We start from the raw sequence: 16,435 nt of genomic DNA on the forward strand, positions 1-16,435 counted from the left end.
CTGGTGCATTGTATATGATCGAGCTGTCATTTCCAATGGTTTCATGAGATGCTGATGGATAATTGTGTTTTGGTCGTTCCACAGAACTTGATAGATACAGGTCTTGTCTAGTTGAATGAACTAAAGAGCCATGTGATGTATGTGATGAATCATTGAATGAATTAGATGAATGCAGGTATGTTCCATTTGAGTGGTTTAAAGGGGCTTGTGGTGTATGTGAGGGCTCAATGAATGGATCCTCAAAATTTATCGTGATACTTAGTTTTTGAGTTAGTGTCCTAGTGTCAGATACTTGGTTGTTACCATTGTTGAAATATGATAGAAAGGGAAATTCATGCTCATAGAAGTATGTGTCTCTAGATAAGAATATCTTCCTTTCATTTAAATCATACAAGATGTAACCCTTAACTCCACTTTGATATCCTAGAAACACACACTTCTTTGCTCTTCCATCCAATTTGGATCTGTGAGCGTTCAACGTTGAGGCATAAACCAAGCACTCAAAGACCTTCAAATAACCCAAGTTTGGTAACTTTCCTTTTAAAATTTGATAATGTGAAGTATTTTTCAGCAATGCACTTGGAATTCTATTAATCAAATGAATCGCATGTGCTGCTGCAAAATTCCAAAAACGTTTTGGCAAGTTAGACTAAAACAACAAAGCTCTTGTGACAGTCAAGATATGTTGATGTTTCCTCTCCACAATGCCATTTTGTTGAGGATTCTCAACACAAGAAGTTTGATGCAAAATTCCTTTTGAAGCAAAAAATTTTAAAAGCTTAAATTCAGGTCCATTATCTGACCTAATGCATTTTATTCTTGTATCAAATTGTGTCTCAATCATGTTTACAAAATTCTGAATTAAAATTCCAGTTTCACTCTTGGTTTTCATGAAGAACAACCAAGTGAACCTACTTTTATCTTCAACTACTATAAAAAAATATCTATGACCTGACAAAGTTGATGTACCTATAGGTCCCCATATATCCATGTGCACTATGTCAAACAATTTTTTTGATTTTGTAAGTCTTATTGGAAACGGTAATCTTTTTTGTTTGGCATAGTGACATGGATCACAAGGTTTATTGCAATTTGTGTTTTTCAGGAACTCATGGTCCCTTTTCATTACATTTATTCTTTCATTTGGCAGATGCCCAAGTATGAGATGCCATAGAGTGCTTTCAGCAGTTTGTGAAGGTTGTGAGATGTGTGTTGTGAGTGCAGATGCATGCGCAATGTTGTTATGTGTAGCTAGAACAGGAATTAGACTTTCAAATGCATAGAGTCCCATTCTTTGTTCAGCTACACCAATAATCTTCGTGGTAGCTTTGTCCTGAATTTCACAATTGTCCTTATCAAAAACCAATTTGCATTTTAAATCTTTAGTCAACTTTGATACAGCAATCAGATTAAACTTGAAGTTTGGTATGAAAAACACATGGTTCAAGAAAAATTGGTTTGAAAACATCACCTTTCCTGCTAATTTGGCTATGGTGTGTGAACCATCTGGCATATTTATCAAAACGGGTTTAATTTCTTTAAGAGTTTGAAAGGATTTAGTTGAAAAGAAAACATGATTAGTAGCCCCTGAGTCAATTACCCAGGAACCTGGAGAAAATATTGAAAGAGACATGATGTATGAAATACCTTCATTGGAGGAAAGAGTTGTGGTATAGATCTGGTTAATTCTATGCCTTGGTTGTGCATCCTGTTGGTTCAAACAGACACTTGGTGCTTCTTTCTGTTTTGAATTAAAATCAAACTTCGAATTTGCTTCACTATCCTTTTGGATTTTGTTGCTGATTTCATCACTGTTTTCATCAGCCATCACATTATTGATTGCATTCCCACTGCCTCCATTTTTCAAGTGTGGGAAAAATCCATGTTTCCTATAACAAACATCCACCAAATAACCATTCTTGCCACAGAATGTGCAGTACCTTGAGTTTCTTCCACCTCTTCCAGGATTTTCTCTTCCAATTCCTGATCTGCCTCTGTCTTTTCCTCTAAAAACTCCAGAATTTGCCATTAAAATTCTGTCTTCTACCATCTCACCCGCGTTCAGTTGCCTTTCTTGTTGCAGCAGCAAAGAAAACGCTTCATCTATACCTGGCAATGGCTTTGTCATCATGAGCTGCGATCTCGCAGTGGAGAATTGTTCATTCAGCCCCCTTAGAAGCCTCACGACACAAGAATCCTCTTTGATTCCTCTAACCACGTTGTATTCACAATTGCATCTTCCTCTACAGTGAGAGCACTGAGGGATTGGGCGAAAGTTATCCAATTCTTCCCAAATTCTTTTCAATTTCGTGTAGTATGCCGTGATCGAGAGATCACCTTGCTTTACAGCGAATAACTCTTCTTCTAGCTCAGCAATTCTGAAGATATTACCTTGTTGATACCTGTGTTGTAGCTCCTTCCAAAGTTTCATGGCTGAATCGATCCATAACACACTTTGAGCAATTTCTGAACTCAAAGATAGGCTTATCCATGAAATCACATATGTATTGCACATTTCCCACGCTTCAAACAAAGAATAACTACTTTCTGGTTTCTCAATTGAGCCATCTATGAATTTTACTTTGTTCTTTGATCTCAACGCACGCCACATCGCTCTTTCCCAAAGATGATAGTTGTTCGTTCCAAGAATTGTAGAGATTAATGGTGTACCTGGACTTTCTCCAGGATGAAGGAAATACGGACTTGTAGGATCTAGAGATGGATTCATCGCTGTTCTGTTATGACTTTGCAAGATGTTGATCTGATTCACCAAATTCGCGAGCGTTTGAATGTCGATTGGCGAAAATGAGGATGCTGAGTTTTCTGAGGATGCTGAGTTGCCATCCATGGTTTGAATCTTCAAGGATTCTGGTTCTGCTCAATGCTCTTTCCTTCTCTCTTCCACGCTCACTGCACCATGTGAAAATGTTAGTTCAGAGAGAGGGAAGGTTCAAGAACAAAGGAAAGTTTATAGAGGAAAGGCCTAGGTCAAAAGCAAGTTACTTTTGACTAGGGCAAAAAAAATGAGACTTACAAGAACAAAAACTTAAAACTCTAATTACTCTATCTACTATATATGCTTCCTTAGCTAAATCTGCTAACTAATCATTCACCACTATTAACAGCTGTATAACAAATTTTTTCAAATTGTAAAGTGTGTAACTAACTTGCTAATTAATCTGACTCCTCATGTGATAGAGGCAGCAGCAAAAAGAGTACAGAAAGGTGCTGGAAAAATAACTAATGTTGTTCAAAGGATGAAAGGTATGAATGTATCACATTATTGAAGAGAAGAGAATAATTTTGATGAAGGTTATGGCATAATATTATCTAACTGATTGCAAGGTAGGATTATTAACCGGAGGTATTTTCATATATAGTATAGAGTAATCGCTGCAAAACGTAACTTTTGTATAATTTCAAGAAGTAACTGCATGCACACATTATTTTAGATCATATTGATTTGGGTAAAATAGAAAGAAAAAATTGGATACTAAATTTTTATATTTCATTTAATTTATTAAGTATTAAATAAAATAAAATATTATTATTTATTGTAAATTAAATAAAAAAATATTCAATACTAAGTATTATAGTAAGAAGAATAGTTATTATGACAAAAATTAAAATTGTCAATTATACAATAAGATCATGTCAATTTAATTATGTTAAAAAGAATAAAAAAAAAGTCAAATTCTAAATTTATCAGTTATTAAATAAAATAAAATATTATATTATTTATAATATAAATTAAATAAAAAATACCGAACACTTATGGAGTATAAAAAGAATTAGAATCTTAAAAATAAAAACGAATGAATAAATATTTATTAGGAGAGATAGGCACGTAGAAGTTAGATAAACATAAAGTTCTACAAATAAAGTGAATATGAGATGAGAGAAGATGAGGTGCGAGAGAGATAAAAGTGGTGAAAATTTCTTAATGTTGACTGACCTTAAGTAGAGAAGTTAGTTATGAAAAACAATATTAAAAAAAAAATTAAACACCAAAATCTATATTTTGCTATTATATATTATTTTGGATCACCTTACAAATATATAACTAACTAATATAACTAACTCAAGTTCTATCTAATATAACTAATATAACTAATATATAATTTAAATCTTTCAGACTAAGTTACATATAATTATATTTTGAGAAAATTACACTCTTTTTTTCTGTGAGATGTTAAAATGACAATTCCCTCTTCTTTATTTTATAAATGTACATTCTCCATTTTTTTAACTTTTAAAAAACCTCCTCTTTAATTCACTTTAATTTTTTTATGTTAACTAATATTAATTTTATCCATTTAAAAAAAATAAATTATTTTTTAAAAAAATACCCATTAACAAAAAAATTATTTTTTATCATTAAATTTTGCTTACCAAAATACCATTTAATAAATTATTCTTTTATTGATTAAATTGTATTTTTACTAAAATATTTTTTAAAAAATTAATAATTAAATTATTTTTTTTAAAATACCTAGCCTTCAATAATTTTTTAATTATTAAATTGTGATTTTACTAAAATTTTTATTAATAATTATTTTTATATTTATTATTAATTTTTTGATATCAATATATATTATTTTAACATTAAATTAAAAAAAATCTTACCACTATTAATATGTATAACAATTAATATATATTGATATTGAAAAATAATTTTACTAAAATTTTTTATTTAATGTTAAAATAATATATATAGATATCGAAAAATTATTAGTAAAATATAAAAAAATTGTTAACGAAAATTTTGGTAAAATTATAATTTAATAATTAAAAAATTATTGAAGGGTATTTAGAAAAAAATAATATAATTGTTAAATTTTTTTAAAAATACAATTTAATCAATAAAAGAATAATTTATTAAAAGATATTTTGGTAAGCAAAATTTAATGATAAAAAATAAAATTTTTTCTAATGGGTATTTTTTTAAAAATATTTTTTTTTCCTTAAAAAATAGATAAAGTTAGCATTAGTTAACACAAAAAGTTTAAGATGGATTAAAGAGGAGGTTTTTTAAAAGTTAGAAGGGAGGGGAATGTACATTAATAAAATACAGGGAAGAAGAATGTCATGTTAATATCTCGCAAGGGAGAAGAATGGAATTTTCTCTTATATTTTCTTATATCATCTTTAAGAAATTAGATGATTTTTTATCTAATTTAATTTAATATTATTTTACTAACTTTTTAATTGAATTTTTTTAAGAAAAACATTCAATAAATATTATATTAATTTTTACTATTATGATAATTATCATTATAATTTTTTTTACATATGTTATCGTTTATATATTTAAAAAATTGCATTTAACGAGGTTGATCTTAATTTTCTAGAACTAGCTAGACAAGGAAAATAGTGAAAATATTAAAAATTTAATTCTAATTCAATTATTAAAGATTTTAAATTATTCAAAATTCGAAAAATACCACTCTAAGATATTTCATAAAATTTATTTATAAAATTACCCATTTACTATCAAACTTTAAGGATAATGATATTTATAGATTTTGTTTATATAAATACTCTTTATGTATTTTTTATATGGAAATTTTTTACCCCTCAAAAATTATTTTTAAGTTCCGCCAGTGCATATGAGGATCTAACATATGCTAAGCTAGATTCACCGCTGCAAAAGTAATATGTGGTCTAAAAATAGTGAGATACATGACACATCCAACCAATCTCCGATAACTCGAAGCATCAGGCATAGGGTCATCTTTGACAACTTTGAGTTTTAAGTTCAAATCCATAGTTGTGTTAGCGGGTTTGCACCCCAAGTAACCAGTTTTTTATAGTAATGATAGTGTACTTTCTTTGGGTCAAGGAAAATTTTTCCTTTGAATTGGCTAGTTCGAGACCAAGAAAGAACTTGAGATCACCTAAAATCTTAAGTTTGAATATGGATTGAAGCTTTTGTTTGATATTGTCAACCATCTCTTGCTTGTGGGTAGAAATGATTATGTCATCCACCTATATACAATGAGAAAAGCGGTTGCCTCGCCCGCTCCTAAAGCACAGACAAAGTAATTCTATTTGCATTGTGTGAAGCCATGGCTAGTAAGCGTGATACAAAACTTAGTAAACCACTGCCTTAAGTCTTGTCGCAACCTATACAAAGATCTTGTGAGTTTGCAGACCAACCCTTGTTTACTTTGAGGCTGTCCAAAAGTAATTCCATGTAAACTTTCTCATCAACCTCTCCATTGAGGAACACATTACTGATGTCCAGCTGCAATGGACTCCAATTCTTGACTGCAGCGGTGGTAAGTAAAGTCCTCACTGTGGTGATCTTTGCCACAGGGCTAAACGTGTATGTAAAAGCAATTCAAGCGTGTTGAGTATATCCCTTCGCCACCAAACATGCCTTGTACCTTTCCAACATCCCATGTACCTTTAACGTGTTATTGGCCTCAAGCATATCTAGCTCTTCTTGCATGATTTGTCTCCATTCCTTGAATTGAACTGCATGATGATAAAATTGGGATTCAAGGACGGTGTCTAATTAGGCTATGCAGTTAGAATAGATAAGGATAAGTCTATGATTGCTAATGTGATTAGCCAAAGGATAGAGTAGAGGTGTGGCAGATGTAGTCATTGAGATAAGTTAGGGGTTGGATGTGTCTAGCTGGTCTTCTTAACTGCTGAGGTTGGATGGTGGTGGTGACTGTTGGTAATTCAGAATCATGAGGTTCTAAGTTGGTAACAGTGGAGTTTGGATTTGGCAACTGAGATGGTGGGGTGGTGAGGTGAGGTCTTGGATGGGTGTGGCCGTGTGGGAAGCACAAAGTCATTGAATAAGTCTTCATTCAACTGAAGATGAGGTGAGGTGCTGAAAGGGCATAACATGTTCATGAAAAATGATACCTTTAGAGACAAAAAAACTATATGGTTCGAAGGTTGTAAAGGTTGTAGCCTTTATAACCAATTAGGTATCTAATGAAGACAAAGGGATCTTCTCTAGGACAAAATTTGGTTCATGAGCTCGAAGTATTTGCTGCATATGCCAAGCAACCAAAATTTCTCGCTCAAAGCATTTATAGTTGGGTGTTTTTTCAAATAGCAGTTCAATGGAGACTTTATTTGTAACAATTTGTAACAATTTACTTGGAGTTCGGTTGATTAAAAATGTTGCTGTGATAATGCACTCTTTCCGAAAAGGAATGAAAAGGCACCTTTGATTGGAAGAACAATGATTTAGCTACATTCAATAGATGATTTTAAAAGAAAATTTGAAAATGTGAAAACAAAAATAAAAAATAAAATAGGACATTTTTATTTCTGTTTTTAAAAAATTTGAAAATTTGAACAAAGACTTCGCTAAATAGGCACCTTTCGATTTCTGTTTAAAAACAATAATTTTAAAATTGAAATCGGATCTTCCAATTTTTATTTTCAGAAAAAAATTTTTTAACTTAAAATTAGACCTTCCAATTTTGATTTCTGCTAAATGGTGTCCATATTAAAAAAAAAAAAACTAAAATAAAAAAATAATATACTTATAAACCTCACGTTTTGGCCACATATTAAATCTATTTTATGCCTTATTTTGTAACAAATTTTAAAAAGTTGTCATAATTGAAAGATCCAAGAATAAAAAAATAATGACCTAAATAAAGTCTTTGAAATTTTTAAAATTGAATCTTTTTTTTTCTCAAATTTTAAAGTATACAAAATAGTCTACAATATTTATTTTTGTTAGACAATATAATCTCCTCCAATTTGATTCAAAGAACGAAATACAAAACAACTCTAAAAAAATTTAAAAATCTCAAAATAATCTTAAAATTTTTTAAGAATTCTAAAACAGTCATTTTAATTAAATGAATCAAATTAAAAGAAGACTATATTATCTAATAAAAATAAACATTAAAAAATATTTTTTATATTTAAAATTTAAAGAACTAAAATGTCTATTATTAAAAGTCTTTTTTTTAATTAGAAGTAATTTTGTAATAAAAATAAAAATTTTGGTAAAAATAATGATTTTAAAACTAAGTTAAACTTTCGAAACCATTTTGTAGGCAAAAAAAGGCGGGAGATAAAAAAAATTTTTGACTTCTAAATTAAAACCAAAATTATATTTAACTCCATTTCTTTTCTTCATTCCAAAAAATTTTTTCCTTTTTTTTCGTTTTATGTATCTTGTTTAATTATTTTTAAAAGCGTTATAATTAATTATTTATTTGAATTGATTGAGATAAATAAATTTGATTTAACTAGAATAAATAGGTTTGCCTCAAATGTCATTGAGAAATGTCTAGAGTATGGTGATGCCACTGAACGGGAGTTGTTAGTTTCCAAGATTATTGGACATGAAGAACAAAATGATAATTTATTGTTAAGTGTAAACTTGACAACTGACAAGGTTTGTGTTCTAATTCTTCAGAATTTCCAGTAGCTCCATACAAGAAATGAACTCTTCATTCACTGGCTTGTAAGATATTAATGAAAATTATCCCTAATCCTGGAAATATGTTGATGATAAATACATTAGGATTGAGAAGAATGTTTAATGCTTCAAATGTCTTAGTTTTGAACCATCATATATATCTACTAAGAAATGTTCATACATTGTTCTTCATAGGAGATTACGCTTCTTTAGCTTCCATAAAAGAAAATGAGGAATATATGATAGTTGTCAGCTCGTCATATCGTATAGTTTTGCATGCTTATACGGTATCAATGATTCTTCCACATGCCAAGACTGTTCAAATTCATTTTTCAACTTGTGAGGCATTTGATTTTGGCTACACGTATTTACTAAATCCTGTTTTGATTCCCTGCAGATTATGATGAAAGACCAATTTGCAAATTATATGATCCAGAAGGTTATTGATATATGTTCTTAAAATCAGCGAGCAATCTTGCTTTCTCGCCTCAGAATTCATGCTCATGCTTTGAAGAAATACACTTATGGAAAACACATTGTGGCTCGGTTAGAACAACAATTTGGAGGTGTGCACTACTACTAAAGCATATATGAATTCATATTGATGCAGAATTGGATAGGTAGCATATTCATGGGTGAAGATCCCTGTTTTATTATATTATATATTGAGAAATCGTATCATGGTTTTATTAATTTAGATGAGACCTTCTCTTACATTATATGCATTCTTGCAGAGAATCAAACCCCCAGATCAGGAAGACTATATACATCGAACATGTTATTGCTGCAACGCCTATGATATAGTATTAAGTCTCGCATAGTCTGAAAATTAAAAGTCTGATAGTCATTATAAGTGTGAGTAACCCTTATTTGCTAACTTTTAGAGTAAATTAGGCTCACTTAATTTCTTATATATAGCTTTCAAGAAAACTTTATTATACATAGCTAAGTTCATAATCTAAGGACACAAGTAAGTACATTGACAAAAAATAGTTAGCAGATTTGGTGGAACTGATCGGCATTTTCCTTCAGCTGACTTGCCAGGATGCTTGTTAATACAAGCAAGAGTGCACTTATGTTCTTCACAATTTTCACTCATTACAAAGTTTTCTTTACATGTTTCCACTTCGCACTCGAAATAGCACCAACATTTCTGCACTCCACCGATATCGGGACCGCACAACCCTTGACTGCCACTAACAGTGCTCGCACATCTGTAGTTACAGTTGGCGGTGCAATCGCCATTCCGAAACTTGCACTGGCCACTAGCCATCACCATAACTACGAGAGCACCTACATACATATATAGTTATATATGTTAGTAGAAAACATTGTTCGTGTCAAAATTTTGGAAGAGAAAGTATAGGAGGACAATGGAATTGTTTTTCTTATGTTATCATATTTTATTATAATTAGTTTTAGAGGATTATAATTTTGATCTTTTTTAGATGTCATTTTTTATAACAATCACTGATAACTAATTTGTTGTAGTCTCGTGAATATAAAGGTTCAATAATAGGAAAAAAAAAAACTAAAATTCTAACATTATTCACATATAAATTACAATTCACTTGTAATATATAATATAAGTGCAAGAATTATTTTAAAAAGTTGTTGTTGATTGTTAATCACAAAAATATAAACTTCAAAAGAAATTATCATAATATCACTCACTTGATGTGACGAGGAAAAGCAGAGGGGCATAGAATGAGAAATGCTTGGCCAGGCTTGGTAAGAAATTAAAAAAAAAAAACTCTTTAGAATCTTTTTGATGATATATGTCAATTCTTGTGCATTGTCATCTATTTATAAAGGATATATCTATTATTTATTGTTTGGGATTAGACATTATTTTTAAAAAAGATCTTTTTTAATGATAATTTTTTAAAAGATCTTTTATAAAAGTCAAAATAATTTTATGTTTCTCATGTAATTAAAAAGATTTTTTTGTTTATCAATTATGTTTGAGTAAAATACGATAAAAGTATTTTTTTTATTCATTTATTATATGAAAAATATTTTTTTTTAAAAAAATCTTTAAAAAAAAGATGTAAATTGTAATTTCTCAAAAAATATATTTTTTTTATTTTTTTAGTACTTTTATTTTTACTATTAAAAATTTGCCAAACACACTAAAAAATAAAAAAAAATTTTATTGAACAAATATATTTTTTTTATCGATTTAATAGTGCACAAACAAGCACAAAATCTATTCCATATTATTAAAATCAAATTTTTTTTGGTTGATAATATATGTGGTGTGATACGTTTTCGAAGATATTTTTTATTTATTTTATTTGTTTTGATTGAAATAAACATTAAACTATTTAATATTTTTTGACCACATTAATTATAATTAATCAATTACATTAATTATTTGATTTGATTAGAATAAATAAATTAATTTTATTTTAATTTATATTAATTTTTTGTCTTACATGTACTTTGATTAATGATACTTAAAAGTGTTATAATTAATTATTTATTTAATTTAATTGAGATAAATATCAAATTATTTGATATTTTATTAAACTATATTAATTATAACTAATTAATTATATTAATTATTTAATTTAACTGAAATAAATAAATTAATTTTATTTTAATTTATATTATTTTTTTGTTATGTATTTTGATTAATAATTTTTAAAGATATTATAATTTTTATATAGTATATAAGATATTTTTATTTATTTAACTTATTTTATTAAGCTAAATACTTATAATTAATTTATTATATTAATTATTTAATTTAATTAATTTAAATATATGTTATTTGATTCAATTTATTATCATCTTAATATTTGAATCATTATTTATTAATTTTTTTTATTTTTTTGTTTAATCTTAAATATTTTAATTTATTTATTAGTAAATATTAGTCTAAACTCTAAATCTTATTAAAGACAAAACTAAACAATGCAACAAAATAGTGAAATTAAGTGCACTGTGAATGTGAAGAATTGGAGTCAATGCTATGCACAAGTTTGAATGCGACTGTCGAATCAAGTGACACGTGGGATGGTTGCATGTTAACCTTAGACATATTATTTTAGTAAAAAAAAAATATTAACAAAAAATAATTTAAATTTTTTATTTTTTATTTATTAATTATTGTAATCATTAATAAATGTTGTAAAGTATTAAACTAGAGATAAAGAATATAAACAACAAGAAAGAAAAAGAAAATAAGAGATGCAGAGAAAACTTATTTGTGGAGAATATAAAAATGACATTAACCTTTTCTAGTAATAAGTACAGTACTTTATATAGCTAGAGTTCTAACTAACTTAGCTAACTAACAAGTTTTGGAAACTTTCAACAGTTTCTAACCGTAACTAATTCATTAACCAACTCTCAGTTGTGACTGACTTATACATTTATTATTGTTAATATCAATTTTATTACTTTGTCTTTTGAGGTTTTTTTTGTTGACGCTGCATTCATTAGATCTGTGAAAATTTTAGATGCATTCTGTAACTCTTAACTTGGATCTAAATTTTAGGAAATTGAGATTAGAAATGAGTTTTGTGAAGCTGTCAGCTATTTAGTCTTGGAAGAGAATGTGCAAAATATTGACTCTCTTTTGTACAACATGATTTCTCACAAAATACAAGTCAAGTTTGAAATATTTGTTTTTACTGTGAAGGACTGGGTTTGCAGCTAGTAAGACTGCACTTTGAATGTCACAGTAGAGATTTGGTGTGATGGAGCATGGATTTCTCATTTCACTCATCAAATTTTGAATCCAGACGATTTCAGTTAAACCAGTAGCTATCCCTTAATATTTTGCCTCTATGGAGCTCCTGACTACATTTTGTTTTCTGCTTGACCATGAGATTAAGTTTGGACCAAGAAATACACAAAATTCAATAGTAGATTTTCTATCATCAATATCACTGCCCCAATCTGAGTCATTAAAGTCGTAGATTCGACTTTCATTAGTCTTTTGAAACCTCAAAGCATAGTTGGCTGTCCCTGCAAGATATCTTAGAATCCTTTTAACCGCTTTCCAATGACTTTTTAAAGGGGTATGCATAAATTGAGATACTTTGTTCATAGCAAAAGAAATTTTAGGTCTAGTAATTGTGGCATATTAGATACCACCAACTATAGACCTATACAAGGCTGGATTTTGAAAAATGTCATCTCCACGAGCTGACAGCTTAAGACTAGATATCATGGGTGTAGGCACTGCCTTGGCATCATGCATTCTTGCTTTAGCTAACAAGTCTTTGATGTATTTAGTGCTAGTGGACTTTACTACCTCAATGCCCAGAAAGTAACTCATCTCTCCCAAGTCCTTCAGTGAAAATATAGCATTTAAGCAAGCAATCAGGTTAAAATTTTTAATTTTTGAGTTTTCAATCACCAAGATGTCATTTACATAGACTAGAATGTAGATGATGAATGAGTGTGAGAGCCATGTAAAGAGGGACGTGTCTGATTTGGTATTGATGAAACCAAACTGGTTGAAAGTACTCTTCAGCTTCGTGAACCATGCGGGAAGAGCTTGCTTCAGGCCATATAGAGACTTTTGGAGTTTACAAACATAGCGGGGTTGAGCTGAGGAAGTGAAGCATTTAGGTTGAGACATGAAAATGGTCTCCTGTAAATCTCCATTAAGAAATACATTGTTAAAGTCAAACTGCTGTATTTGCCAACCCTTGGAGAGTGCTAAAATTAGCATGATTCGAATGGTAGCTGGTAGGGGCGTGCATGGCATGGCCCGGCCCGAAGATCCGGCCCGGTCTCGAATACTTTAGGGGCTATTTTGGTGTGATTTCACCGGGTCTAGGGCCGAATAAGGGTCTCAAAAATAGACCCGGTCATTATTTCGAGTCGGATCTGGGCCATGGCTCGGGTCACCAGAAGTCGGCCCGGTGGCCCGGTCATCATACACAATTAATATTTTGTGTTATTAGTGATGGATGATGGCTATTCTTATGTGGAATTTAAGTATTGTAAACCTTAATATTTTGTGTTATTAGTTATTATAAAACTATAAGTTAATGTTTTATGTTTAAAATGCATAAGATTTTAGACTAATGCATAATATTGTGTTATTTGTATTGATTTAAATATTTGGTGTTATTAGACAATATTAGTATTGATTATGGTTATGCTTTAATTTTAGAGAAGAGTTGGTTCTTGTTATATTTTTAAGTGAATTTTACCATGTCAAATAATGGTTGGAGCCTTGGAAATTTGGATATTTTCACATGCTAGCTTATAAGAAGGTATCAAGGTAATGTAATGTTAACGGCCCGGTTTTTATCCGGTATAATCGTGGTCCGAAAGTGTATATGTTTCATCGGGTCTAGGGCCGGGTTCGGGTATAATAAATAGGCCCGGTATATATTTCGGGTCGGGTCTAGGTCACATCAAACCCGGTTTCACCCGGCCCATGCACACCCCTAATAGGTGGGCAAACCACAGGACTAAACACTTGATCATAGTTGACCTCTTCTCTTTGATGAAAATTCTTAGCAACGAGTCAGGCTTTGTATTTCTGAATAGTATCATCTGGGTGCTTTTTAATTCTGAACACCCATTTTGAGCCAATCATGGGTTTAGTGTTTGGTGGAGATCTTGGGACTAGCTTGTAGGTTTGATTATGCATCAATGCATCATACTCTTCTTGCATAGCCTACTTCTAATGGGGACTAGCTAGTGCTTGCAAAATTGACTAAGGTAGTGAGTGTGTGAGATCAAGGGCAGTCTTGGTAAGAACGGTTGCATAGGTCCGAAGTTTGAGCTTTCTAGTTTTGCTACGAGTCTGCATAGGATGCAGGCTGCTTGAGAAAAGAAGAGAGAATGACAGCACAATCTCAATGTTAGCAGGCTGAACAACACCTGTACGCAAAGAAGTAAAACTAGCAGAGTTGATAGTGACAGCAGGTACAGAAACATAATTATGAGGTAGAAAAATAGGTAATACAGTTAATGGTGCAGGTATTTGATTAACATAATTGGAAGTATCATGTAATGAATGCAGGGAAGAAGAGGATGCAAAGGGATATGGCATAGTTGAAGAGGACTCTTGGGGGTTTAATGCAGGATAATGGCTTGGTATTCGGGGTTGAAGGAGGGTTGATGGTGATAGTTAGGGTGAGGGATAGGGTGGAAGAGATGGCTGTATTGAAGTTGTGACTAAGGGTTGTGTTAAAGTTATAACTAGGGGTAAAGGATTACAGTAATAGGTGAATAGTGAAGGTTGAGTATGGGTAGATGCTGGGGATTGGGAATTGAAAAGTTGGTTGTAGGAACTCATATTTATTAAAAATGACATCTCTTAAAACAAACTTTGCCATCTTTTGGGAGAGGCATTTGTATCCTCTATGATTTGGGACATAGCCAACAAAAATATATTTTTGTAATCTATGGTTGAACTTGGTTGTGTTGTATGATCTAAGAAATCGGTAACATGTTTGGTCTTGGTAAGAGCTTCATGAGGTGAGATGTTGTTGAGTTTGGAATTTGGGAGTAGATTCATGAGATAGGTGGCTGAGAGTGCTGTTTCACCCTCAAAAGGTTAAGGAAAGATTGGCTTGGGATAGAAGGGTTAGAGTAGTTTCTATTATATGTCTGTGTTTTCTTTCCACTTTTCCATTTTGTTGATGAGAGTAGGGATAGGGGAGCCTATGTTGTATGCCATTTGTCTCAAGGTATTGGGTAAATGCTCTAGATAGATATTCTCTTCCAGTATCAGTCTGTAGTGCTCTGATTTTCAATCCAATTTTGGGCTCAATTTCTGCCTTGTATCTTTGAAAAGCATCAAATGCTTGCCCTTAGTTTGAAGTAAGTAAATGCTGGAGTATCTTGTGCTTGCATCAATAAAGCATATATAGTACCTATAACGAGATTTTCTATAGATGAGTGTTGTCCCCCAAATGTCAGAGAAGATTAGTTCTAGAGGTGCATAACTAGTGTGTGAGTCAAAGTGAGGTAATTGGTGAATTTTGCTAATACAACAAGCATGGCACAATAATGGTTCACAATTGCTTTTATTAGTTAGATCGCTGATAAACCCATATTTTATGATGTATTTTGTGCTCAATTTAAGTGATTTATTCAATCCTTCACCCACTTATTCATGTAATTTGCATGGTTTTACTTTCCTTTCCTTATTATGTGATATATGTGAAAAACATGTTTCCTATGCTTTAGAAATATTAAAATTAATCATCCTTTATTACCATTCGATGCCGTGATTTGTGTGTTGAGTGCTTTCAGGCTTTATAGGACAGGAATGACTTAAAGGATGAAAAGAAAACATACAAAAATGGAAGGAAAGCACAAAAATAGAGTTTTTGAAAAAACTAAAAGCGACGCGAACGCATGGACAAAGCGACTGCGTACCCAGCGCAAAAAGGCAGCGACGCGAACGCGTGACTGACGCGGACGCGTGCCTTGAGCAGAACGCAAATGACGCGTACGCGTGGCCGAAGCGAACGCATGACAAGGAAAACTCCCAGATGACGCGACCGCGTGACCCACGCGGACGCGTGACAAACGCCACGCACCAGAAACTGCAGAAAACGCCCCCAGCGATTTCTGAAGCCCTTTTGGCCCAGATCCAAGTCCAGAAAACATAGATTAGAGGTTATAAGGTGGGGGAATGCATCCATTCAGAGGGAAGCCTTCCGATTATTCACTTTTCATAATTTAGATGTAGTTTTTAGAGGGAGAGGTTCTCTCCTCTCTCTTAGGTTTTAGGATTAGGATTCCTCTTAAAGGAATTAGGATTTCTTATTATTTCAACTTATTATTTCAACTTCCTCTCAGGTTTAATATTCCTTTTACTTTATATTTCTCTTTTACTTTCAGATACTTTAATGCTTTTATTTAATTACTTATGTTGCCAAATTGGCTTATGAACCATTCATGTTAGGATTTTCTTTATTTGATATAAATTGAGGTATTTCAGATTTATGATTCTTATTTAGCTTTTTATATCCTTGGCTTTAATTGATTAACTGGAGGCTCTTGAGTTATCAAACTTATCGTGATTGTTAATTGTTATTT

At 31.2% G+C, this 16,435-nt stretch overlaps 1 protein-coding gene across 1 annotated transcript; it reads right to left on the reverse strand.

The window, feature by feature from the left end:
• Positions 1-1,298: 1,298 nt before the first annotated feature.
• On the reverse strand, positions 1,299-2,848 carry LOC148566944 (uncharacterized). The gene is made up of 2 exons (XM_088483465.1): positions 1,648-2,848; positions 1,299-1,333 (listed from the first exon to the last, which is right to left on the reverse strand). Exons 1-2 carry the CDS (start codon positions 2,846-2,848, stop codon positions 1,299-1,301), a joined length of 1,236 nt encoding a protein of 411 aa, XP_088339591.1.
• Positions 2,849-16,435: the final 13,587 nt, after the last annotated feature.

Source organism: Arachis ipaensis, chromosome B4 (genome assembly GCF_059453495.1).
Source record: "Arachis ipaensis isolate K30076 ecotype BB chromosome B4, ASM5945349v1, whole genome shotgun sequence".
NCBI classification, from domain to species: Eukaryota; Viridiplantae; Streptophyta; class Magnoliopsida; order Fabales; family Fabaceae; genus Arachis; species Arachis ipaensis.